The sequence below is a fragment of the Cylas formicarius genome, unplaced genomic scaffold (genome assembly GCF_029955315.1).
Source record: "Cylas formicarius isolate icCylForm1 unplaced genomic scaffold, icCylForm1.1 PGA_scaffold_3__17_contigs__length_32017465, whole genome shotgun sequence".
NCBI classification, from domain to species: domain Eukaryota; kingdom Metazoa; phylum Arthropoda; class Insecta; order Coleoptera; family Brentidae; genus Cylas; species Cylas formicarius.
Window position 1 is genome coordinate 29,161,484 of NW_026844326.1, and position 25,571 is coordinate 29,187,054.

Here is a 25,571-nt window from a genome sequence, read left to right on the forward strand (position 1 = left end):
TTGAATTGCAAGTTCAAATTTAGTAACTTTTTATGCGGTTGGTACTCACTGCGGAAGACTCATTCGGCCAAGTAGTCATGTCAAGTCTCCTTGAAACGGAAAGCATTGTTGTTTAGTTGGTTCAACAATATCCTGTTCGCGTCTGTAACGGTGCGGTAAGTGAGACAGTTTAAAAATAATTCGCTTGTTCTAAAAATAGAGTCGGTTCGTAAAACACGTAGCCGTCCGACACGAACGCGGCTGCAACGTCGAAGTAATCTCCACCCCGATTTGGCCAATATCAGAGACATACTAACGCGCGATTTTGTTAACTTTCTAGGCGATAATCGCAGGCATAGTGCAGGTCGAAAATACCCTTGTCGATTTATGCATTGTCCATCGCGGTGGGCGGGTGCAAAAAAATGTTGGCACCTGTTTCCTTGGTAGTGTTTTGACTGTTACCGAATTTCGAGGAGGATTGCGTGTCAGCTGTCAATACCCCCTGAACAACAAATCCGAAAATGTCTGATGATGGGTTTCCGGACTGTCCCGAGCAGCCCAACATGGAGATCCAGATCAAGACCCTCATGGGAACCTCATTTGATATCAAAGTCTCTGGCAGTGACACCATCGGCGATATCAAAAAGAAAATTTTCAGGGTGGAAGGTAGGCTTACGCTAATACCACTCCTACCCGTTGTAAAGTTTCATTAACGTGTGATGGATCTGTTAAGAACAGTCGCCATAAAAGGCCCGTTATTGTGCAACAACGCGTTTTTCAGGTATCCCGATTTATCAGCAAAACTTAATATTTAAGTCCGAGGAATTGAAAGACGCGCACCGCCTTTGCGATTTGGGCATAAAGAACGGCTCTACTCTTACTTTGGTTTCGGCGATGAGGGGAGGACCGATATCGACCAGGAGGCTTTCCGTCACCTGCGAACTCCATCTGATGATGAAAGAGTTAAAGGATCTGTTGGAAAACGCGAGGTTAGAGATAGTTTATTGTTCTGTTTTTGGCAAACACGTTTTTCTAAAGTTCGAAGCGTTAATCTGATATAAATTATTTTTCACTTGTTTTTTGAATGAAATGCCATTTTTCTTAAATTATTTTGTTTTTTTGTTGCTTTTTCTTTGGGCGGTGTTTCCCCTCGCCGCAGGGAGGAAATCGGTCCCGGATCGAAGGTGTCGGTGCTCGTCTTCAAGGAGGGCGAAATAATCAACCTTTTGCGCGTCATCGAGAACGAAGACGGCTCCTACTCGCCCTATAGCGAGAACAATTCCCCGATATCCCCGCCCACGAAACACTTGCCGAAAGATTCGGCCGCCTCCTCTTCGTCCTCTTTCAAAAATGTCGTCGAAGACACGGAGATGTGCGCGAAGATCGCTGGCCTGCGCAAGAAAATGGCGGACGCCACCGCGCGTCGGCGTAATCGGGCCGGTGGCGGCGGCGCCGCAGTGGACTGCGGCAGCTCTTCGTCCGCCTCCGATTTGCCCTTTAAATTCCTCGAAGACATTACGGGCGGCCTTTTGGACGCCGTCGACCTCACGGTGTACGAGAGGAGTTTCACGGACGAGGGCAACCAATCGGAGAGCGAAGAGATCGCGCTCAAGGACAAGCACCGTACCAAACTCAAGCCGAAGTCGCTATACAGCGAACGTAAGGGGGCGTACTCCCGTACTAAACAGAATTACGCGTGGATGCACAACAAGAGAGACTCGAGACTGTTTGAGCGGTCGGCACGCGACGACCGTCCTAATTTGAGGTTAGAAAACTCGGACGCGGGCGTTGTTGCGGCCGCCGCTCGGAGCCCCGCCGTCGAGGAGGTCGGGGCCAAACTTGCGGAGCAGCTCCACTTCATCGACGACGATGACAACCAAAATGTGTTCGGCGAGAGTTTGTCGGTGAGTCGTGGGCGCGAGGCGGGCGTGGTCGGGAAGTCGCATTAAACCGACAGATCTGGGACCGTTTTAAGGCGAAACGCCATGTAAAGTTCGCCGAACGATATACTAGTCGACTTCTGTAAACATTTTCTTCTTTGCTGACATTTTTTCCAATTAGAAGCAGATATTTTTTCTACTTCACTTCTAATTGTGTTGGGTTTTAGCTATCTCCATGCTAGTTCTATCGGATTAAAATTACAGTGATATGGTGGAAGACGGACAACTTTGAATCCGCGTTCCGTGGCCAACCTTCAAGCGAAGCATTTTGAATGACTTCTTGTTTGTTGGATTTCTCTCAAACATCTTGTCTTCCACTCGTAAATTATTCTTAATTCCATCAATATTTGTCTCATATTTATGGTTTTGTTATAAAAACCAATTCTTCGTATGAACGCGCGCAAGGTCTCTTGGCAATGTTCAAAACGCTACGCAACTCTTTGTAATTGACCGACAATTGACTAGTCAAATTGGATCAAAATGTTTTAAATAATAATTGCACAGTGTTATTTATCACTATTTAATAATAACATGTATTTTATCATAAATTATTATGCGTTTGTGATGTCCATTTTACCTATAGCCATCTTCAAGGAATACTCGAATAAGATACTTAGCGATTCGGGGAATCCCAATAAAAATATCCACTCCATTTAGTTCTCAGAACGACATAACGCACAATATAAGTAAATATAAATTTCATTGTATTTTTAATTTTTTTTTTTCGTCAATTGACACAAAAAATTTAACCGGTCAACTCCACAACCCTAATGGAGCGTTTCAAGTAGACTTTTTGGAACCCCGCGATCTTTCTAGGACGCCATTCACAACTATGTCGCGTCCTGTGGTATGTTTTAGTCATTTCGAACGTTAATTTTATGGCTCCAGTTTCCCCAGCTGTCGATTTCGGAAACAGAAACACATTTAAAATTATAATTTTGGCAGCAACTGGCAAAGGTGTCCGAGTCTTTGGTCCATCGCAAGTGACTAACAAAATTCAATAAGTAGAAACTGTTTTAGGAAGATTAATAAAAAGCACACCAATATGAACAGTTTAATCAAAGAATAATTTCCCTAGTCTTAAAATCCAACAGTCCGCACGGCACAGATCTTAAATACTGCTCTGGCTTGTGGTACACGCGCCGAAAAGAATGGTTCCTTCCGTTTTTCAACCCATTCCGAAGTCAAAACCATTAAAAGGTGTAAAAACAGTATATCGTCGGGCGAACTGTAATAGAAACGGGGGCTCGTGAAGACCGAGGGCGGGTCTGTTTTCAGGTATCCGCCGCGCGGAACCGGGTCCACCTGACGCGTCTCGTGCTCTCTGAGGGGGCGGAACGGCCGAAAAGCTCACCCGACGGCATCGAACTCGAAGAGCACGGCCAAGACCTGTGGGAGATCCACGAGCCCGCCACCGAACGGCTGAAGCACAGCGCCACCTGCAAGGTAGGCGGGGCGACGAATTTTTCACGCGCCATTCCGACACGGGGGCGTGGTTCGTTGCAGGTGGGCGTGCTGAAGCGGCGCCAGGGCCTCGAGTACAACTACGAAGGTCTGGAAAACGCGTCGACGTCGAAGATCAAACCGGAGATCGGCAACTACGGGGGAAAAGCGTCGACGACCGAGTTCGGGGTTTATTCGGGCGCCAATTTTTACATGCCGCAGTTTATGTCGACACCTAGCGCGATACCGCCCCAGTACGCTCCCAAGGAGCCCGACTACTGCGACCTTTTTTTTGCTCGCGAGCCCCGCTCGCCACTCTACAGCAGGAGAAACAGGTGAGTCAGCCGTTAAGCACACCCTCCTTCTCTAACTATAATAAGTAGTCAACTATATTCACTCCTGCAAAGTAATAGTGAAACATACAATCTATTATAATATAAGTAAACTGTGAGCGACCAAGACAAAAAACGTCAATATCATTACAGAAGTCATTAAATCAACTGATAGAGAACCCCTTTAATAAAAAAAATGGTTCTTGGAGATACTAGGGAAAATAGAGCTGATTCCCTTATAGTCTTTGAAGGGACATCAAAGCTCAGCCGGCTCAGCAACTCAGGAACCTTAACACTACTAATAAAAAATAAAAAATTTGATTTGTTTTTTCCACGCGGCACTCTTACAGGAAAGAAGCAGAGGAGACGTCAGCGTCGGGCGCCAAAGATTCGGCGACCGACTACGGTCCGGGCCTTCTCGGCGACTGCGCTAGCATTCAACGGCTGAAGAACGAGTGCGGTGGCGAAGCCGAAGCCATCTTCGGGCCCGACAACGAACTTGCCGACGACCTCTATGGCTACTACAACCTGGGTTGTTCCGCCGACCGATCGGACGAGCGGACAGGCGGGGTCGAACCGCTGCCGCCGCCGCCTCCGCCGCCCCCTCTGTTACCGCCCGTTGCGAAGAAAAGGTCGCGTTGCGGCGAGTGCAACCGCCGCCTCAACATCACCAACATCTACAGCTGCCGGTGCGGCCGGATGTTTTGCTCCCAGCACCGGTACTCCGAGGTGAGTGTTCACCATTTTCTTGCTTTAAATTTACCAGTCGGATTTCCTTTACAAAACTAGATAATATCCATATTTTCAAAAAAATCAATTTACAATTTGCGGTGGTATTTTTAAAATTTTACAAAACGTTATGTAAATTTGTTTAAGGAGGACAGTGACGTCACTAACTAACCACACTCTAATTCGTGTAACCTTCCTCTTTAGTTTACTGTGCTCTGCTCCTAAAGTCGGGACAAAAGTTTAAGTTTTTATATGCCCCATTGAATAACTATTTTTCTCCATTGACTTTTGACTTTTTTTTTTTTGTTGCTTTATATAGGTTACGTCGAATTTTAAATCAAAAATTAAATGCCAAAAAACGGCATCAAAACCTCTTGCGAGGGGGATAGGTGACGTAACTAAGCGCATCTTCCTTGGTTTAAAGTACCCCATATTAAAGTAAGGGTACCCATCTTATTGGATTTTTTACGTTTTGATTTTTTAATTGTTTTCCAAAAAAACAACCACGGAATAGTCAAAAGTTTAATTTTGCTTTAATGTCCCTGATGTTAAAGTGGGTACAAAAATTCTGACTATTTTTGTTTTTGTAATGACGAGGAATGGACAAACCTGGGTTTTCTTCAACACACAGCAGTAGTATTCGCGGTTGCTCTTGAGCCACATCACTATTTTTCGTATTGCGGACCCAAAAGTAGTTTTACGAATTTTCACCATTTTTATCGTGAATTTTCATAATTTCAATGCATTGTTGAAGCGTGTTCCGTTTTTAATAATGACGTAGTTTCTGCTTGTCAAATGTCAAAAAATTACAGCTTCAAAAGTGACATCTACCGAAATATTTAAGAGAATTCGAAAGTAAGTTGGATGCGGAGCTGGGTTTGATATTTCTTTAACCTTCCTCGTACCGTGGTCAAAAAGTTACGCAGAACACCATGTGGGGTATAATTGTACCCCATTCTAATTTGAATGCTTTGTGATATAAAATATGTATAGTGCATATTATATTTATTGAAAAAGTTGAACAAAATAAACAATTCTCACAAATGTAAAAAAAAGTTAGACGAATTCCTCTACTCATATTAATTCTTACGTTTTTCCATATATATAATCTGCAAATTATCTGTTTTACACTATGGTCGGTGCATGTCAATTTTTTGCAGTCGCAACATTGTTGTCTGGACTTGCGATCTTTTTTTCTATTGCACAAATAACATCGTTCATGGTGCTTTTCCAATTCCATATGATTCGACACTGTTAGGAATTCTTGGTTCTGTTTTAAATCTTCTTTTTCCCTAATCAATGACTCTCGCCAAGTCCGAAAGAAATTTTCTTCTGTTGTCTTTGCTTTTTGATTTTTCGTCTGGAAATTTTTCACTCCATAAAATAAATGCATTTAGTGACGCCTTCGGCTAATTCTAATTCGACGAGCTGAATATTATTTTACCATTTTATCGGTAGTGCCTACAGCACCTTTTGTTTTATTATAATGAAGTATTATGCCAGGCTTGTACTTCGTATTTTTTTCTCCCGCAACCGAATCGTCATGATGATTCGTAGACAACATAAGGACATGCATGTTTTATGTGGGGTACAAGTGTACCCCCGTAGCCGTGCTGCGGTGCCCCCAGCGCTCGGCTATAACCTTAATCTTTGGCGTGTAGGTACACAGGTGCACGTACGACTACAAGACGGAGGGCAGACGGCTGCTGGAGCACCAGAACCCGCTCGTCGCAGCAGAGAAGGTGAAGCGGATCTAACCGGTGCGGGGCGGCGGCAGAGCTTAGCGAAAAAAAAATTAACGGAGTGCCTGTGTATAGAAAAAAAAGAGTTTTTTCCTTTTCATCATTTTTGCTGTATTGTCGATAACGTGTAAAAAATATATATTATACATGTGCCGTTTCGCTGGGTTCCTTTCCACAGCGCGGTAGTGAGGTTATGTGCACGCTCGTTAATTTTTTATTTCCTTTGTGATCTCTCCCAGGTCACAAGGGTCCCTGTTCGTTTAGGTATTTATTTATTTTTTTTGTAGGGGCCGCATTTTGTTTTTTTTTTCTTTTTCGGGACGGCACATAACCTCCGAGCAGAGTTTTCCGCGGCGGTTGCGGAGAGGGAGGGCTTCGGGACCGCCCCTCTTACCGTTTATCAGGCGTCCCGCAGGAATCGGCTCCCCTCTCCCAGGTACCCGCTTCCAGGGTCTACTCGACCCCTTTCCCATGCCGCGCATTAGTCGTTCTGCAGCCAGATGTCGCGACAGGTCCTCAGATCGAGATTTTTTCCCCGTTTGGGTGAAATCGCGTGCGCGGCAATAAAACGAATTTTCTTTGCATGGTGCGCGCGTGAGGAGAGCGAAAGGGAAAACAAATCTATTCTTTTGACCACGAAACCACATTATAAAAAATATGATTTTTAAAGGTGTGCCGAAAACTAGTCAGTGGCGTATTTTTTTTCTGTTAATATTAATAATTAATAAAAAAAACTTTAAAATATAATAATACTCTTGAGTATTTTCGTGGCGAAGCGAATAGACTCTTTCGTTCCCATCCGTGAACTATTTCATCCGCGGACACACACGATTTAAAAATTATGTATAAAATACGCACTCGTGTCGAGTGTCCCAGTGACTTGGTTCCTACGCTTGAAAATTTCCTCCCCCGTTGCCATAGACGGACAAACGAAAAATTATTGTACCGCGGCCGACCCTTTTAGGACTGACGTTTTTGATATTAGGCGGGAACGCCCATCCCACCCCACGTTTTGTTGTTTGCGCGGCCTTCATCGCCGGTTTTACAGAATTTATCCCATATTGGGGCTTCGTCTTAATATTTTTATCCAATATTTCTAAATAACTTTCGGGTAACTTTTATATAGGAATATAAAAATATTTTCTTTTTAATCTGGAAAAACGATATAAAAACCGTTCAAATATTGTTATATATATATGTGATGTTTGGACTGTCCTATAAAAAGCAAATAATCACGAAAACACAAAAAAATCCTTTTACCATTACTTTTTTTTGTGATTAGACTGTGTTAAATAATAGTAATCCCTGTAAATATACATATATTTTAAAATATAACCCCTCCAAAGCCACGTCTGCGTTTTATTTCGTTTATTTAAATGTGTCCCTTGACATTTCCTATTAATTTAAGCATTATGTTTTTCACCTAAGTATTTTTAGCTACTTTTGTCAGGTGACAAATTTTTGGGAAAGCCTATTTCAATTTTTACTTCTTCGAAGTTACCTGGTCTTTCCCATTGTGGCCCCGAGAAGCCCATCATTATGTCCATTTAAATAAATCGCAATTCTGTTTTTTTCTACTTTTTTGAAGCAAACCGCCACAACTCAACCTCACTTTTCCAGCTAATAATGGAATCATTATCTTAATAAACGCCCAAACTTCGCCACTTAACTAATGGTTTATAAGTAAAATTCCGTTAGTGGATAAAAACCCCAACTACTTGCTAATTAAGAACCACTGATTATTAACATTGTGGACACAGACATTAGTTCTCCAGCAAATAAAGTTTTTTTTTAGTGGTTGATTACGTCCGTATGTGACACAAAAACTACCAATTAAAAAAAAAAGCCAATAAAATAAACATTCTTCGTTGTTTTACTATAAGTTTTGACAATAAGTATCGATTTTTTTTTACCACAGATCGTAAATTGGTTGAAATTTTCCGGCGCTGCACTGTCGCCAAATCTAATACAATTATTGTTAAATGCCGTTTTTCACAGTGTTTTGGTTTGACGGTAGTGTAAGGCCTTTTAATTTTCTATGAAAAAACGAACCAGCACCGCTCAAATGACAAAAAAATCCGATCGTCTGATGCACTCATCGATTTCGTCAGGGAGGTTCAGCTCAATTTGGCAATTTCGCATCGACACAAGTCCCGGGCCAACAATCCGTCGTTTCGTCGCTAATCTGTGGTTTTGTTATTTTTGTTGACGTGCTCGATCCGTTTAGTTGACTGCTACGTCTGTAATTGTGAGGTTGTGCTGTGTTTGACGCGGAAGCGCGTGGATGTGAATTTTGGTGTTGGACAACGTGCACAAAGACATCCTGCATTTGAGTAGAAAATGAACAGTTTTGGTGGGAGTTTCAGTTTTCAGCTTGCCGAGTCGAGGCTGAGAAAAGTGCACTTTTCTTTCGAAGTGGAGTAGGACGCAATCAGTCTGCCCGTGACAGGTCAGTTGCCCATTGAAAGTTTTGAGTGTTCTTTGGTGCGCCATTATTTAAATTAGGAAAAGAAAACGGGGGTTGTGGAAAAAATTCGTCCTTTTAACGAAGCGGGACGGCGTTTTCGACTACAAAATTATTTTTAATTCAACAAAAGTGCACCGTGGCTGGTTTTTATAGGCTCGCAAAAAACCCATCGCTGGTGAAAGTGTGTATGTTTAAAAACGCTTCGGAAGAAAGATCGAAAGTTGGAAAACATCTATTTCATTTTTTTTATCGCGCAGGTATGTTACGGGCTCGAACAGTTGGTGCGATTTATCAGTTCCAAATGACAAAATCGTTTGTTTAGTTACTTATTACCATAATGTAAGTAAACAATAATTACAGACCCGCGAATTATCGTTAAGTTCGACAATATTTGCTATGCCCGTTCAAACAGATACGAGTTCGAGGCGGTAGAATAGAGCGCGTTGAATATAACAATTGCCCTTTAAATGTTATCAAAGTGCGGAAATACTCTGCGAGATTAGGGGGATATTGCGGAATAAATATTTGCGGACGTCACTTTGGACGCTACGTCATTATTCGTTCGCATCGGTTACCGCGTAGACAAAAATTATCGTTACCCAGCCGTTGTCCACGAAACCATTAGTGTATTTTGGGTCACACCCACCGACAATGATATTATTAGATTTACTATCGTAACTAGTACGCCATTTGCAACGAAGTTGAACGTTAATATCGTCGGGATCGTTCTAATTATAGTACTCACTTTTCCTTTGTAACAGAACTGAGAAACAATTAGGTTATTTTTGTAAAATAATTACCCTCCATCTCGACCGCGTTGAGCCTTTCGTCTTCTTCTTTTTTATCCGAGTGGCGGCTGCCAGTTTTTCTTGTTGCCGATGCATGCATAATAGATGCTTAATTACTTGCATTATATCCGATAACAACTTGCGAATTGTGTTTTACACACCGCACAGAACTATTATTTTCAAATTAACTTTTTTTTTTTCAAAAAAGGTTCACCGGTAAAAAATCTACTTTAACGGCCGGCAACGGCCTTGGGAAAATATTCCGCCAGCTCGTTTGGGTATAATGGTTTAACGACGTTTTATTTTCCTAACGACCCTTGCGAAAAAAACAACAAGCGTAATGTCAAATGTGGGAAAACCCAGTTCGCGTTGCATTTTTTTTTTATTTGCTAGCGCGTATGTACCCGGATCTAGACAGACGTAATAACGAAATCCACGCGTTGTTTGTCTACGGCCTTGCGCGCAACAAAGGCCCGGGTTGCCATTTAATTCCCGTCGCAACCGGAGTTATTTTGAGTTGCGAAATTTATTCGAATCGATACGAATAATAATAATTTGCGTATGTCTCGCGGGCGCGGACGAGTCAAGTTATTTCGGTTTGACCTACTTATCGCATTTTTTTCGTGTCATATTTCAAGAGACAAGTTGAATATGTTGTTAAAAGTCCAGATTTTGCAACGGTCGTTGTAACTCGTCTACCTTTCGATAGGCGGCGGGCCCAACTAAACTTAATCACAGAATGATAACGCTAGTTGGCTTTCAACGCATGGATGTTGCGCGTAATTTCGATGGACCAGATTTTTGTGGTTATTGCTTTGTGTCCGTTAATTTTGTATTTATGAAGGTGTTTATTTATCGTGCCTTATTTTTGGCAGTTGCTTGGAATATCAGGTTTGTGTTTCATTTTGGCTAAAGGTGGGTATTTAAATATTTTTGATGTTTTAGGGAATGAGACGTTGTGATGAATATAACGAATAACGATGAATGAAGCATATAAGTAATGCCTCAAAACACTACAGTACTGTTTTTAAAGAAGTTAAAAATAAAATACAAGCATCAAATTGATAAATTTATTGTTGTCGGCAGCAGTAATTTTCTCGTTAACAATAAAACTCAAATTATCTTTTATTTGTTTGTTTAGTAAGTAATTCATATAAAAGATATTTTTTCACAAAGTCGTTACAGGACAGTCACTTTTCTTGACTCTTTTTGAAGCCTAGAGTAGGTTGATTTGGTAGCAGCCTGAGTTTTTGCTCTGTAATGAACTATTTCGTTTGCATAACAATTTTTTCATAAATTGCAAGACATTGTTATTGACTATGAAATATTAATCATTTCTAGCCGATTTTTCAAGATAAAAATATATCTTCAAATAACGTTGAACATTATATGCCAACAAAACTACCCCTGAACGATTGCTAAGAAAGTCGATCGAACGCGATCGTATCTCATTGTCGCAATAAATTACATAGTAATGAGTGTTTTAAATTATTACGTACTTGATACCAAAGTAACGATTATTATCCAGTACTCAAAAGTGCCTTTCTAAGTACAGTCGAAACTCTATGTAACGAAATTGAAGGTACTGCTTTTTTTTTTCATTATAAAAATATATATATAATTATATTATATTATATACATATTTTAACATCTACTTAGGAACATTTTATATAAATATATAAGAACTATATTTAATGTTTCAAATAATCGGTCATTTTCATTTGAATTTTTTTAGTATGTCAATACGCATCTCGTACTTTGGGTTGTATTTTCACCATTTCTTCGAGAGGGGCATCTTGCCTATGATACGTGAAAAAAATTCTCTAGCAGCTTAACTGCATATAGGGCTTGTTGAATGGTTCGTGGTGGTCCAAGATCAACTTCTTCATCTTCTTCTTCCTCTTGGTGCTCTTCCTCGCCCTTTCTTGCTTGTTGTAATATGACTTCCTCTGCCAAGTTTGCCGTTGTAGGCAAATCCCGATGTATCACCCTAAAATCTTGCTACTCCTCACTTGTAAACGTAATTGTTATTTGAAACTGCTTTATTAACTAGCTTAGTGGCTGATTGATCATCTTCCAAGTAGGCATTCTGTCTCGGTAAGAAGTCGATGACGATAGAAGTGTTGTTATACAGAGTGGATTAATACATAGCTTTGTATGGAGATCTAATAGTAGAACCATTTTTGTTCGTAATACAGAGTTTCGCTATTGGGAGTTTTCACTGTACTTTGGTTCTTGCCAAATCACTTTGTTAGTGCCATTAACACACACGGCTTTCGTCGCCGTCACGGAAATTGCCCAGGTGTAATAATTATCGATTAGTTAGTAACGTTTTGATGGAGTGGCGAATTAAAAAAAAAACTAATTAAGGCGGCTGTCTTGTCTTGAACGTCGTGAGGTCCGGTTGCGGCCAGGCACAAAACCCGAAAATATTAAACATAAGAAAAACCCATGAAATCGGGTCGGTTGTGTATGCCGTGTTTCGCGGAAACTCGGTGGGTATTTTGGGCTTCGGTAGAAGATCACACAGAGAGGCGCTGCGAGTGACGTGTGGTGACAGAGCACAATCGTAGCGTGCCTTAAAACCAACGAACGCGGCTGTTTTCGAGAGAGAGATCGTCAGAATCAAAGCGACGGGAAAAGGTTAATGACCGGGGATCGGTGACGTACAATGGTCGCCTTCCAAGTTTTGAAACAGTGCGAGATGGCTGAGGGTTGTGGGAGAGGGTGAGGGTTTACGACAGTGAACGAGGGTTAAGGGAGGGGGTGAGGGTCGAGGGTGACGGTAGGTAGGTTGGTGGTGGATCGAATGAGCTTGACCGGATCAGTGTTCGCTAATCATAATAATAATATAAAAGCCGTTTACCGCATCCCAATCTCCACGCGTCTCGATCGGTGTGAGACTTCCCTTTTGCATAGCATAGCACAGATTTGCCGTGGTCCGCCTATTTTCCTTCCTTGTGGTGGCCCCCACTCATAATTTTTTTTGGGTATTCTGTCTTCGCTCATTCGACTCGTATATCCAAGACACATTAGTCGTTTTTCTTCGATAGTATCTAATAGTCTCTTTTCAACATTCATTCTGTTCAAAATTTCGTAATTTTAATTTTGTCCATTAACGTGATTTTGCAGCACATTCTCCAACACATCAATTCTGTAGGAGCTACCTTTTCTCTCATAGCCTTTGACATTTTCCAAACCTCTGACCCATACTTAATTATACAGGGTTATTATTTTCGATGTATGTATTGGCATTACTGTTCAAGATGGCGACCGATTTAACAGCTGTCAAGTGATTTATTCTCAGTTTGGTTCGGCAATTCATCATGACTAGACTCACGCCTGAACAACGCTTGCAAATAGTGCAATTTTATTTCGCGCACTACGTTCATTTTATCGTCGACAAAATCGTCCATCACAGCAGTTAATTCGATTAACCATGGAACGTTTTCGCAACCACGTTTACTCTTATTGATAACTCGCATCCCCAGAGACGTCGTACGGTGCGTACAAAAGAAGTTATTGCTGCTGTAGAGCGTAGCATTGTGGAAGACCCGAATGAGTCCATCCGCCATCGAGCACAGGAATTGGATCTGTGTCCATCCACTTTATGGAAGATTTTGCGGAAGGATCTTGGTTTACGTGTTTAGAAAATCCGACTCGTGCAAGAATTGAAGCCAAACGATCATGAAGTAAAGCGTACATTCGTCTAATGGGCGCAAAACGAGATTGCCGTTGTTCCCGATTTTCATAAGCGAATTTTGTTTAGGTTGAATGGCTACGTCAACAAATAAAACTGCCCCATTTGGAGCGAAGCTAATCCTCAAGTTTATGTCGAAACACCGTTACATCCAGAAAAACTGACTGTTTGGTGCGCTTTATGGGTTGGTGAAATCATTGCTCCGTACTTCTTCAAAAATAGTGGAGAACCCATAGCTGTTCCCGACGAGGTCGAAGGGGTAATCCTGGTTTGTGAATCTTTGGGAGTCCGTAGACGAGGAATTTTAGAGTCATGGGGGGTAACAGATTTTTTCACCGAGTCTGATAGATGACGTAGAATCTTTTTTAAGCTAACGATATGATCCGTCTGTAAGAATATCAATCAATCAGTATATAACAATCTTAACCTCAACTCAGGTGGAACGTGTTCAACAAATTCTGGAATCGGTGCAGGGATTTTTCCTTCGGAACCAATTGTAACCTTCAATTTTATTAGTTACGGTTTTGTTTGGCCGAGGTGCGACGTTTGGCAGAGTAGAAACACATTTTATTTGTCTAAAATAATGACAAGACGAGAATTACGGTTAAAATTCAATTAGTTAATTAAATTAATTCTACTTTTTAAGCTCAAAACAGTCTGACACGTTATCCTTAATGTTCCAACTTCGTGTAATTTTTATGATTTAATGATTCTTCATCCAAGCCATTTTTATTTGGTAAATGGGAACCTAAATTGATCATTGTTTAAGCATCAATCAAGTTTAATATAAAATTTGTCGATATTCAATGCACTAAATGTCAAATTAATATCAATGGGCCACTTACACTCACGGTTCTGATTGGGTCGAGTGACGTCACCGTAGCAGTACGTGCTGTGTGTGTCCCATTATAAATTACCAAATGGATAACTTTGTTAATATTAATCCTACGTTGACGTGTAAATTACCAAAGTACGAGCATTGTTCCTAAACCTTCGGATTCTTCAATTAAAAATTAATTTTTTTTTTGTCAAATTTTAACATTTTCTCTAATATTCCATGTCCATAACGATTGTTTCAAAAATCAAGTTAGCCATGTCATGGAAACTGACGTTGTTAAATGTCATTATACAGTGAAAACTCCCTATAGCGAAACTCTGTATTACGAACAAAATTTGTTGTACCGTTAGGTCTCCGTACAAAACTATGTATTATGTATTATGTATAAAGTGATGTGGGATGTCGATACGGACTTACACCGTCGACTGTATCCACGTTTGGAAGTGCAGTTCTAGTAAAAAACTAAGAAAGCCAAAATTTGAAGATTTGGATCGGGCAATTTTGCAGTGGTGTGGGTGGAAAACTTTCTAAAGAACGTATAACAGTGTTAGTAGCTGCCAATATGAGTGGGAGAGAAAAACGAATATTTTCTACTAGAGTTAAATTTGATTTTCTCCTAATTTGTCCATAATAATCGCCAATAATCAATTATAGTTAAAAAATGAATCGTCAATATAATTTATTAATATATTACATGTTATTGTCAATATTGGAGAAAAGATTAAAATAACCAAGTAGCGGTTGGCATGGTAACGGCACGATGAAGAAACCAAAACAAAAAAATCCGCTTAAACTAAGTTTTTTTTTCCGTTCAAAATGCTTTTAGAAAACGAAATCGCTTTCGGTTTGCTTGCGGTGTATTTTGAATGCATGCAAAATACAACTATTGCTGCGAGACTACACGCCGCAAGATATCCAGAGAGACGCCCTGTTTTATCAAGATAATTTAGGACAAAATCTTATTTAACTCCAGTAGAAAATATAACGGTCCCACGTCACGTCTGTCGTCTCCAGTACTATTACTATGGTACGGTTGAAACATATGTTTAATAATAATATGTTGTGCAACAAGTGCCGGTAAACGGCATTTGACTCACGAGTCTATTTGACACGAGCGGAGCGAGTGTTTAATAAACGAGTGACTACGACCGTTAGTTTTTGGGTACATTTTCGCAAAACAACACGACATTCCCTGACATGACTGTCAGATCTGACAAACGTCAAAATTCAAAGCGTGGGAAATATCTCCGAAAACATCCGATCGCTCCCAAATCCGTGCGGTAAAATCCCGGCAATATCCGAAGTGATGTTTCCCGCACGCTAGATCGATAGATAGATAGATTTATATCTCAAAGGGGAAAAAAGGAACTCTCATGACGTTTCCACTATGTTCTGAGTGTGTGCTAAAAATATTTATACATTTAGAATGTTGGAGAAAATCATAAAACCTGCTGTTTTGACACGAAGCGCCCCCTACGGACTCGTAAAAGAATTAATACCGTAATATCGACATGCCAGTCGAAGCTCCTATAAATAAATACTCTTTAAAACTAAACGAAGTTCGTCGAAATCGGATTAGCCAAAAAAAAAAAAGTGATTCAACTTTTTCTAAACTAATGTTTCCCCATTCTAAATTCGACGAGATAGAAATAATTCAAACAAAAAAAGTTTAATTATCTAGAGTAGATTTCCGCCTTCAAAGTTTTGTTCGTGATCGATTCGTAAAATGTGCAATCGTCCGCCAGAGCGATAGCGAAAGTTTTGTTATTGGTCGGTCGTATACTATGTACGTATTAAAAATGGAATTACGATTTCGCCAAATGAATCGACGACGATAACATTGAACGGTTATCGTCTCGCCAATTTTCGTTTATTAAAACAAAGAGACAGACGCGTCGTTCTCGAGTGTGGGTTATGAATAACTTAGAAAAAGAAGAACGAACGCTTCATGCTTGGATATGGTGTTTTGAATGTTGCCTGCATATATCCTAGAAAATAACAATAAAGAAGTGGCAGATGCGAGAAGATGATGAGAAAAATATCGTTAAACAGAGAAAACAGGAGATTATACAAAAAATAGGAGAAAAAATATCGCCAGAAAATTTTCACGGAAGTATTCCGTTACGTCTGCGATAGCAGGTTTTGATGAAGAATTTTTGAAGCGATTATACGTCATATTGACAACAATGTGTCAACAAAATAGACGTGGACGCGTTTACCCAGTATTGCACGGCAACAGCTAAATTGCAGCACCTCTGGAATGTTTCCCGCTGCGCTCCGCTCATGTCAAATAAACTCGTGAGTCAAATGCCGTTTACCGCACTTGTCGCATAATATACTAATTACCAAACTTATTGCATAATATACTTTTTCGACGAGCGGCACGAAAAACTCACAATTTAACAAATTAAAAATAATAACAGATTATCAGATTACTAAATTTCGCACCAGTTAAATAACAACAACACATTGCACAGTTGCCGTTAAACTTACTCTCCGATCTGCTATTGTTGTCTCTTTTTAACTGTGTACGTTAGACGGGGAGAGATGTATTATTGGATATGTCATATAAACGACGGAATAAATACAAATTTTAATATTGTAATTGTAAAAAAAGAATCACCTAAGGATAGAGCTTCATGAGAATTTGTAAATTTGTAAAATATCTGTGAGAAACTTAAATTATAAATGTCACTTACCGACTAGTCCACTAGATTGTCTGATATATTGCATAACATATTTCTCTATTAGTTTTTGGATACATTTTTGCAAAACAACACGAATAAATTCACTGACATGACCGTGCGAATTGACAAACGTCAAAATTCAAACCGGAAATGTCCCCGAAGTGGTTCGGATCCGTAGGAAACGAAATTGACGTAGTGATTAGGCATTTTACAGATGAGAGTAGTACCGGATAGGCATACAATTTTGTAACAAATAAGAAGGTTGAAATATGCGTTTTTTTGTGTATAGCATACATTTTTTCACAATAAAACTTTTATTTCTACAGAATAGGAATACACATTTTATTATTGTTTTTAGAGGAACGAATTGGGAGAATGTTTTTATGGCGAAATACGCGTTAGTGTTTAACCACCCTGTACGAAATACTTTTATGTTGCAATAAAACTTTAATTTGCATTTCAGGCGTAGAAAATATTTGAATGGAATAAATATATAAATAAATAAAATAAATAATAAAATTAAAATTACGTCGTTACGGCTGTCACCCGTTTCCGGCATTTTTATTTTGCATATTTACGCGACACTTTTCGGACAGATACGGCCCGCTAATCTAATCGATCGATTAGTTATTAAGGGGGGGGGGGGAAGTTATTTTTCGACCATTTCGGTGATTTATTGGTTTTTAGCGCGCTTAATCCGCCTCCGAATAATAATTTATGTTATGTCGTTGCAGTGAGACTTTAATAACGGGATTAAGCGAAATTGCGCACGTCAAAAGTGACGTGCCGCGTGAATCCGGCGGCGAGAGGCGCAACGATGGGCAAGTTCGAGATACAGTCGATGCCGGTCGCGCGACCGGAAAACAGCAGTGTGGTCTGCGCGCATACTACCTGCAAGGGACTGTACCGTTTGAACGGTAGCCCGCCGGGAGCCGACGACGAGCCGGACGGCCTGAAGACGGTCGAGGAAGCGGCCGAAACGTCCGACGAGTTCGCCGACGACATCGAGTTGCTGACCACGCAGGTGGCGGGCCACACTTTCGACGAAACCGTCGGCGTAGGTGAGAGTACACGATCGGGCTACTTACTAAAGGCGGCTTCACGCTCGGTATACTTGGACCAGAAATATAGTGCTTTACAACCGACCTCGTCATTAACTTTGCCTACCGTTTATTACTCCAAAACCGCAGCCCCTTATAGAACACCCTGCCGAGCAAAATAGCCTGCTACCATTAGCGAGGTGAACTAAATAAAAGTACAGTCGAAACTCTATATAGCGAAATTGAAGAGTTATAGACACTTGAAAAAAAAACAATACGCATATGTGTTCTGTGATATTTAATTATATTATATACATATTTTAACATCCACTTAGGAACATTTTTAAAATATATAAGAACTATATTTAATGTTTCAATAATCGTACATTTTCTTTTGAATTTTTTTAGTATGTCAATACGCATCTATTTCTTCCAGAGGGGCATGTTCCAAATTTCTCTAGCAGCTTAACTGCATATAGGGCTTGTTGAATGGTTGGTGGTGGTCCCAGATTAACTTCTTCATCGTCTTCTTCCTCTTGGTGCTCTTCCTCACCCTTTCTTGCTTGTTGCAATATGACTTCCTCTGTCAAGTTTGCCGTTGTAGGCAAATCCCGATCTATCACCATAAAATCTTGCTACTCCTCACTTGTAAACGTAATTGTTATTTGAAACTGCTTTATCCACTCGCTTAGTGGCTGATTGATCATCTTCCAAGTCCTGTTCGCATTCTGTCTCGGTAATGACGATAGGAGTGTTGAATTGTTTCTGCTGCTGCTCCTCTTTCCAAACTTTACTAATAAAGTTGACTGCATCTAACATATTAATGGAAAATTTGTCTTCGGACTCGATCATTTAGCGAGCTAAACAAAACAATAGAATGTATGGTTAGTAGCCAATATATTTCCCAAGTGATGTATAAAACAAAGCATTATTAATTTTCGGACATATCAGTCTACGTCATATTCTTTTAAATGGAACACCCTGTATATTATATATGTGTATTCGTCTGGACTACAAAATATTTTTAACCGTTTTTTAAATAGACAAGGGTTTAATTTTTTGTCTGTTAACTCCAATGGCAGATTGTTAAAAATACAAACACGTAAATAATCAGGTGACTCCGAAGCCGTCGACAACCTACAGAAGGGAACTTAGAATGATTGACAATGACATTTTAAAAAATCCATAAACTAGTCAGTGTGAGAATTTTGTACTGGGCAAATAAACCCCTACAAGATGTAAACTTGGAAATATGCGCAATACTCCTTAATATACTTTATCGGCTTTTAGAGATGCTCACCAAAAATCGTAATCGGGAGACCACCCTCGCATAGTATAAATTGAGCAACTGTTGCCTAGTTAAAATCTCACGAAGATTTATAAAAAGGTAATTTACACTATTTAGAGCTGAAATAAGAGTGTCACTGAGACTTGCAGTTTCAACATTCGTCCAAACTCAATCCTAGAAACCTCGCAGTATCCCTACTTGCCTAAAACCGAACCTTGAGGGACACCCATCTCTATGCGTCGACTAGCAGAATTTACACTTTCCATTCTCTTACTGTCATAAAACTTAAGTGATACAAATTGAAAACGACATGTTGACCAGGCTTGGGCGTCAATAGCGTATCGTAAAAATAGTGAACGAGAAGGATTATCGCTTTTAATTTTCTAGTTACACTCGAACTGATACCTAAGAAAATCAAGACACGCGCGGTTCGTCTGCCAGCCGTCAGGCGGCGCGCCAAGTTCATCTGTGCTCTCCGATTGGTTAGTTTAGGCGCGCGTGACGTTTTACACTTTACGTTCCAGGCATGCTCAAGCAGAACGGTACCGTGCTCAAGCCCCTTATCAAAAAGGAGTGTTCGGAGAACGAGGTCAGCCTGTACGAGCAGCTCGAACGTTCCGCGGATAGTTCGCTGGTCGAAATGAGGCAGCTGGTGCCGAAATTTCACGGCATCAAAACGCTAACGATCAAAAACAAGGACCTGGACTTTTTGGTGATCGACGATTTGACGAAGGACTTCAAGGAGCCGTGCGTGATGGACGTGAAGATCGGCAGACGCACTTGGGACCACAAAGCCAGTTACCAGAAAATAGTCGACGAAGAGGTGAGTGAGCGCGGGCGGGCGCACAGTGGTCTCAAAAATTAAATTCTTAAACTACCAAAATTGATATATGGGGTTTGACAAACCTCTCTGATCCCTAATATGCTCAAAAAAGACATTTACAAGATGGCGGCAGTTTGTCAACAAAAAAATGCCTTCTGAATTTTTTCGAACTGAACCGTGTAACGTTGTAATAATAAGTAATAAAAATAATGGGAGGGGGGGGGGGAGGATTAATTATATGGGTTATGTTGGGAAACAAAATTTAAATAATATTTACAAATTGTGCCTTAATTGCCTCGCTACCTCACTTAAAATTGTAAAATAAGATAATGCCATTCAATATATTAAATATGTTGATTGTTACCAGGAAACCTAAGACATTTAAGTACTTCTAATTAAGGTAAATTTAAGAACTACTTACTAATTATTACTCTGAATCACTCTCACTCAACTCGGAATCAATTTGAAAGTCGTTATCTTCATCTGAGTCAGAGTAGATAATCTTGAGAACCGTTGGATGTTAGCATTTCTAGGGCCTCGGCTGAAAATGGTATCAGCTTTTTCAGCATTTTCTACCATGTATTAATACTTTACGCACAAATTTTTGGTCGGTCCTGCTGACAGCAAGCAACTTTTCTCTGATTTTGAAAAATACAGTAGAAAACGATGCCTTCATGTCTTCACAAATATCTATCGTTTTTCCACTACGTCCAGTCATCCCCGTTTTCAGATAATTTAATAGATAACCCGTCTCTTAGACCGTCTTTCAGCATTCCATAAATGTCCTTTCTAGTATAAACTAGTTCCTGGCAGGAGGAGGAGCCTGAAACAAAGAAACATATCTGGTTTAATTTTCTATACAAGCTATCACTATTGCATGTATTATATCATATTTTGTTAAATCTGTATTTGATTTTAGGACGAGAAAATCATTAAAGTATAATCTAATTCTCGCTTTATTCTTTTACATACAGGGTGTTTAACAATATTTTAATTGTTTTTAGTTTTAAAATTGAACCTGTGTACAAGGTTGTGATTTAGTTACTAATTTTCTCAAAATAAAAATGTCGGTCGATACCAACAATTTTCTGTTAGCTGTGGCTGGAGTGGCAGCTAGTGGCCGCAGAACTACACCAAATTTAAAAGATAATAAGTCGTTCTGTTAGTTTGGACCTAATGAATACGTATTAAGTTACCCATTTTAAATAACTAAAAATAAAATTTACATACCGGATGGAGTTGGTTCCATAATGCCAAAGTACTATGAAATACTTGAGTTCAAATTTATTTATTTTATAAAAAAAAGCCACAATCTAATAGCCTCTGAACACTACCACTCTCGAAAAACAGTAAATTACAACTGAAATTAAGATGGTAAAAGGCAAATATTTAAGGACTGGACCCTCTACTACCTGACCCTTCCATTGGAATTCCCAGAATAGGAATTTGGTTTTTACCTATTGTGACCAGTTTTCAGGCGACTTGGACCATGGGTGGCGCGGGGGGGGGGGGGGGGGGCTATCCTGACTACTGTTTTATTTTTGCAGAAAAAGTACCACGACTGCAAACGGGACCTCGGCTTTTGCATTCCCGGTTTTCAGGTGTACAAGCTGCGCAACAGTCAACTCGTCAAGCACGGCAAAGAGTTTGGCAAAACTTTGAACAAGGACACTGCCGAAGATGGTACGTAATGCTGGAGTAATAGAATTCAATTTGAAAAAAGTCATGTCGAGCCAGTTAACAAAAAGGTGTAGATACCTATACAAATATTTTTTCTACATGGATTCAAGTAATTTCTTCTTTTTCTATCTTTTGGTCTTATCCCATGAGCGCTTTCTACTCCATAGGATTCAGATCCTGTGAACAAGAAGGCCAGTCTGAAACTGCGACGTCTTCCATTTCTCAGGCAGATTTTTACAACTCGGATAAATAAAAAAAAAACGCCAGAACTCGACTGGACTACAGGTTTCAAAACCAAGCTAACATACTTTTTTGACATGTTGTCAAATAGCAATTAAAGGAGTTTTTTCACCTACTCTATAACTCCATCCCCAAACATTACTTCATTATTACCACCATCACCAATTTAAACAGTAATTGTTTTTTTGGTAAATAATTTCTGAGCGTTCTCTAATAAGTTTCGACAGAAACGCTCAGACATATAGCAAAAGTTGCCTTTGAATCCCATGATTAGATACTATTCCTGCGTCGGTTGTTGTTGAATCGAACTTGCTGACGTTTCGCCCATCATCCTGTCGGCTTCTTCAGGGATTAACTGAAATTGGTTCGCATTCTACTCTATACCTGCTTATATACTGTTTAAGCGCAGCAGAGCTAAAGGAGGGCCATGCGAAGATTGCATGGTTGCAGATTCTCACAAATTTTATGTTTCGTCCGGTGTCTCCAATGTATCCCTTGCCGCATCTATACGCATGGGATAACCGGAATTTTGTCTTTGTTGGATCTAAGATGTTGAGAACTTTTGATACGATGTTTTGAATGTAAGGAAGAACGACAGTGAGAAGTGGGGGGTTGCTGTTAGTCTTTGGAAGGTTGGAAATTACTAGGGAGGAGAGCAGATATAAGGTATTTTAGTTCTGGGCTCAGTGACTCGGGCTGAGACAGTTTTACGGCTCTGTAATCAAGAGAATCACCCAATGTCAAGCCTGATTTCCTGGAAATCCAGAATTAAAACATCTGCTCTTCTCTGTAATTTCTATATTAGCGATATTAAGCGTTCCATTACAAAATACACTTCGCCACAACCTTTCAAAGGCAATTTCTCTGTCTGAAAATCTCTCAAAATTGTCGATTCGTCAAAGAGAAAATTCCGTTTGAGATACCTGGAGTTTACAGCATGCATATGGGCAAAAAAATTTTACAGAAGAGCAGATGCAAGGTGCTTTAATTTTGGGTTTAGTGACTCGATTTACGACTCTGTAAGCAAGAGAGTTAATAATCAATGATTTTTGGGCGAGATGGTAATGTGACAATTCTATCAATTCTATCAACGAAAAATCCGAGAATTTATGGATGCCTAAAGCAGACAATCTTAACTGCATCCCAGGTCATTTCACCAATACGGGCATCAATCATCGGAGACAATGCGAGCCAGTTTTAGTTATGCTCTGAAATAGCCAACAGGCGAAATTAGGAATCCAGAAGATTTGTAAACAGTATTACAGTAGACTTGAAAATTTAACTCACTCGTCTCTTGGTGAGATGTGAGTTTCTTCTTGCTATTGGAGCCCTTCCGTAGTTAATATTCTACGACTTCTCCTCGATTTGTTCATTAGGGTTCCCAATTCCAGAAACTTTGACTGGGTTTCTGCAATATGCCTTTGTGACATGCCCCATAACTTCACGTACGGGTTTAGGAATAAAGTACAACTAAACTCAATGGGACTTAAATTGACATTTTCAAGACCTTCCATTTCCAAATTTCGGTCGCAGGCACCGATATATCCCACGGATTCCGCATTCTAAAATGTTCCCGGCAAATTGATTATTGTGTTAATTGGTCGTCTGTGGTCTTCTTTTGCAGCGATTAAAACGTTTCTGAACGCGGACGGCAACGGTTTCTGTCGCAAACTTTTGGTGCAATTTCTCGCCTGCCTGTGGCGTATCCAGCACTGGGCGCGAAAACAGAGACGCCTGCGGCTGTACGCGTCCTCCATTTTGTTTGTTTACGACGCGCGGCGTCTCAGGGAGTGCGTGGGCGACGACGTACCCGCCCAAAATCCGCCCCCGAAACTAGTCAGAAATCGGAGCTTGTACAGGCCGCTCAGTTTGGCGGTGCTGAACAAAGATTGCGAGCGGATACCGACCGGGTTTAGCGGACAGTTGACACCCGACGGGCCGAATCTGAGGCCGCGGTCTACGAAATTGGTCGGTTTGGACGTGGCCACGCCCTCTACGATAAACAACAACAACACGTGGCACAAATCCATTCACACGCTGAAACGCACCCACTCGTTCCAAAACAATTACGACAAAGACGTGCAGAACAAGAAGCAGACGTATTCGATGATGTTGGACGATTTGTGTTGCGAGCATAAATCGGAGGTGTGGGCGGTCGCTAAAATGATAGACTTCGCGCACGTCCACCCGGCGGACTGTTGCGACATCGATAAAAATTACCTGGACGGGGTCGAGAGCTTGGTGGGATTGTTCGAAGAGTTTCTCGCGGACAGCGATTAATTAGGTGTCGAATAAAAAATAACTTTGACCAGGGGGAGTTGTTTTTGGCCGTGCGCTCGATGCGTTCCCAAATATTTAGCTCTTGTCGCGACGATAAAGCGCAATTCGCATCGTAAAATGCAGACTCCAAATCGACAATGGATATTCAGTATTTGAATGTCGTTTAAGCATAAATTTAAAGGAACAATAAAGGTGGATAAACGTATTACCTGTCTTTTTTTTTTCGACGTTCTTGCAGTATTTATTTATTTACGACGTCGTTGAGGTTATGCTGGTGCTACCTATCTATCTTAACGATAGAATACGACCTTTCTGCTCAGCAAACGATTTAAAAATATAAAACCATCTAGAAAACTGAGCAATTCAATTCAATTATGCGTTCAACCCCGGACCATCCGGCCTCCATGCCGGCGTGAACAGGGAAAAACGACGGGACCGACGACGATTATCACTTTAAAACATACACTGAACACTCAAAACATTAAATCGACACCGTGGGAACCGATATCAAACTTTTTGGGACGAATACATGGGATTTTGTCGGGAGCGAACGGAGGTTAAACCGCCGCGTGCGATGCTCACCACAGAATCAAAAACTTTTATCCACTTGTAATACTTTTAGTACTTGTCTTTTTTTTGTGGTTTTTGCAGTATTTATTCGTTTATGACATCATTGAGGTTATGTTGCTAGCTATTTATCTTAGAAGAAACTATAAAACGGTAGAATACTGAAGTGAGCAGAATGACTTTTCTGCTCGGCGATCGATTTAAAATTATAAATCCATCACGAAAACGTTGCTGGTTTGTCGCTAACCTATATGCGTTTCACTAATACAGTTGGGCATAATTTATAGTAAATAATTTCTTCTTCGTCAATTTTGCAACTCTGGGCAAATCCTCAAAAGGCATACGCCCACTACCACTGTTAAGCTGTGTATCTCAATTAACTTAAAGTGTGCGCGAAAATCGAAACAAAACTATATGTTTTAAATGTGTATTGGCACCAGTTCAAAGAGGTAAGTGTGTCGAGATGTAACGACATGTTTTTGAGTTGATATTTCAAAAAAGAGCGCGGGATCGGACAACTTTGCGAGGTACACAAATGTAGAAACGGAAAACAAAAATATTATAAATTTCTTATATAATAATACTTACAGAACTTGTTTTTTTTTTCAAGTTTTTGCAGTATTTAATTTACGGCGTTGTTGAGAATGTTATGTGAATACCAGGCTTGTTTATTTTATATGAGGTTGTCAGTCGGAAGGTGAATATAATATTTTCTTGTTCAAAAAGAAAAATTCCAATCAGAATTAAATTACGTAAAAAATAAATGTTTAAAATTTGAATAAATTCACCTGCTCTGAAAACGTGCTGCCATTGGTTATGACCGTTGTATTTTGATAATCAGAAAATTTACCCGAAGTTGATATTTAGTAATTCGGAGCATTATTCTCAAGCTGAAGTTCGTGGTTTAAAAACTAGCAAGTAAGTATAAATAGTTCGATAAAATAAAGCAGATTAAAAAAGTTCGACAATTTAAATGTAAAAGTGGTGTATTTGCAAAAATGTAATTAA

At 40.1% G+C, this 25,571-nt stretch overlaps 2 protein-coding genes and 1 long non-coding RNA gene across 6 annotated transcripts; 2 read left to right on the forward strand and 1 right to left on the reverse strand.

Annotated features, from left to right (window-relative positions):
- Window positions 1-45: 45 nt before the first annotated feature.
- LOC132700141 (uncharacterized) lies at window positions 46-7,507 on the forward strand. Of its 2 annotated transcripts, none has more exons than XM_060667271.1 (8): window positions 46-155; window positions 320-645; window positions 761-968; window positions 1,139-1,883; window positions 3,198-3,365; window positions 3,426-3,697; window positions 4,045-4,423; window positions 6,085-7,507. In XM_060667271.1, the coding sequence occupies exons 2-8, from the start codon at window positions 501-503 to the stop codon at window positions 6,178-6,180; spliced, it is 2,013 nt and encodes a 670-aa protein (XP_060523254.1). In that variant the 5' UTR covers window positions 46-155; window positions 320-500; the 3' UTR covers window positions 6,181-7,507. The 2 variants fall into 2 exon arrangements, with proteins under 2 accessions (XP_060523254.1, XP_060523255.1); XM_060667272.1 differs by having other exon boundaries at window positions 129-253.
- Window positions 7,508-8,376: 869 nt separating this feature from the next.
- LOC132699386 (inositol polyphosphate multikinase-like) lies at window positions 8,377-24,211 on the forward strand. 3 transcript variants are annotated; one of them, XM_060666053.1, is made up of 5 exons: window positions 8,377-8,614; window positions 17,380-17,706; window positions 19,498-19,796; window positions 21,344-21,479; window positions 23,341-24,211. In XM_060666053.1, exons 2-5 carry the CDS (start codon window positions 17,463-17,465, stop codon window positions 23,994-23,996), a joined length of 1,335 nt encoding a protein of 444 aa, XP_060522036.1. In that variant the 5' UTR covers window positions 8,377-8,614; window positions 17,380-17,462; the 3' UTR covers window positions 23,997-24,211. The 3 variants fall into 3 exon arrangements, with proteins under 3 accessions (XP_060522036.1, XP_060522037.1, XP_060522038.1); XM_060666054.1 differs by lacking the exon at window positions 8,377-8,614 and adding an exon at window positions 10,007-10,311; XM_060666055.1 differs by lacking the exon at window positions 8,377-8,614 and adding an exon at window positions 10,317-10,335.
- Window positions 17,716-24,330, reverse strand: LOC132699387 (uncharacterized). The gene is made up of 3 exons (XR_009618504.1): window positions 24,206-24,330; window positions 20,218-20,619; window positions 17,716-18,545 (listed from the first exon to the last, which is right to left on the reverse strand). It is a non-coding gene; the product is annotated as an uncharacterized LOC132699387 (long non-coding RNA).
- Between the last annotated feature and the right edge of the window lie 1,241 nt (window positions 24,331-25,571).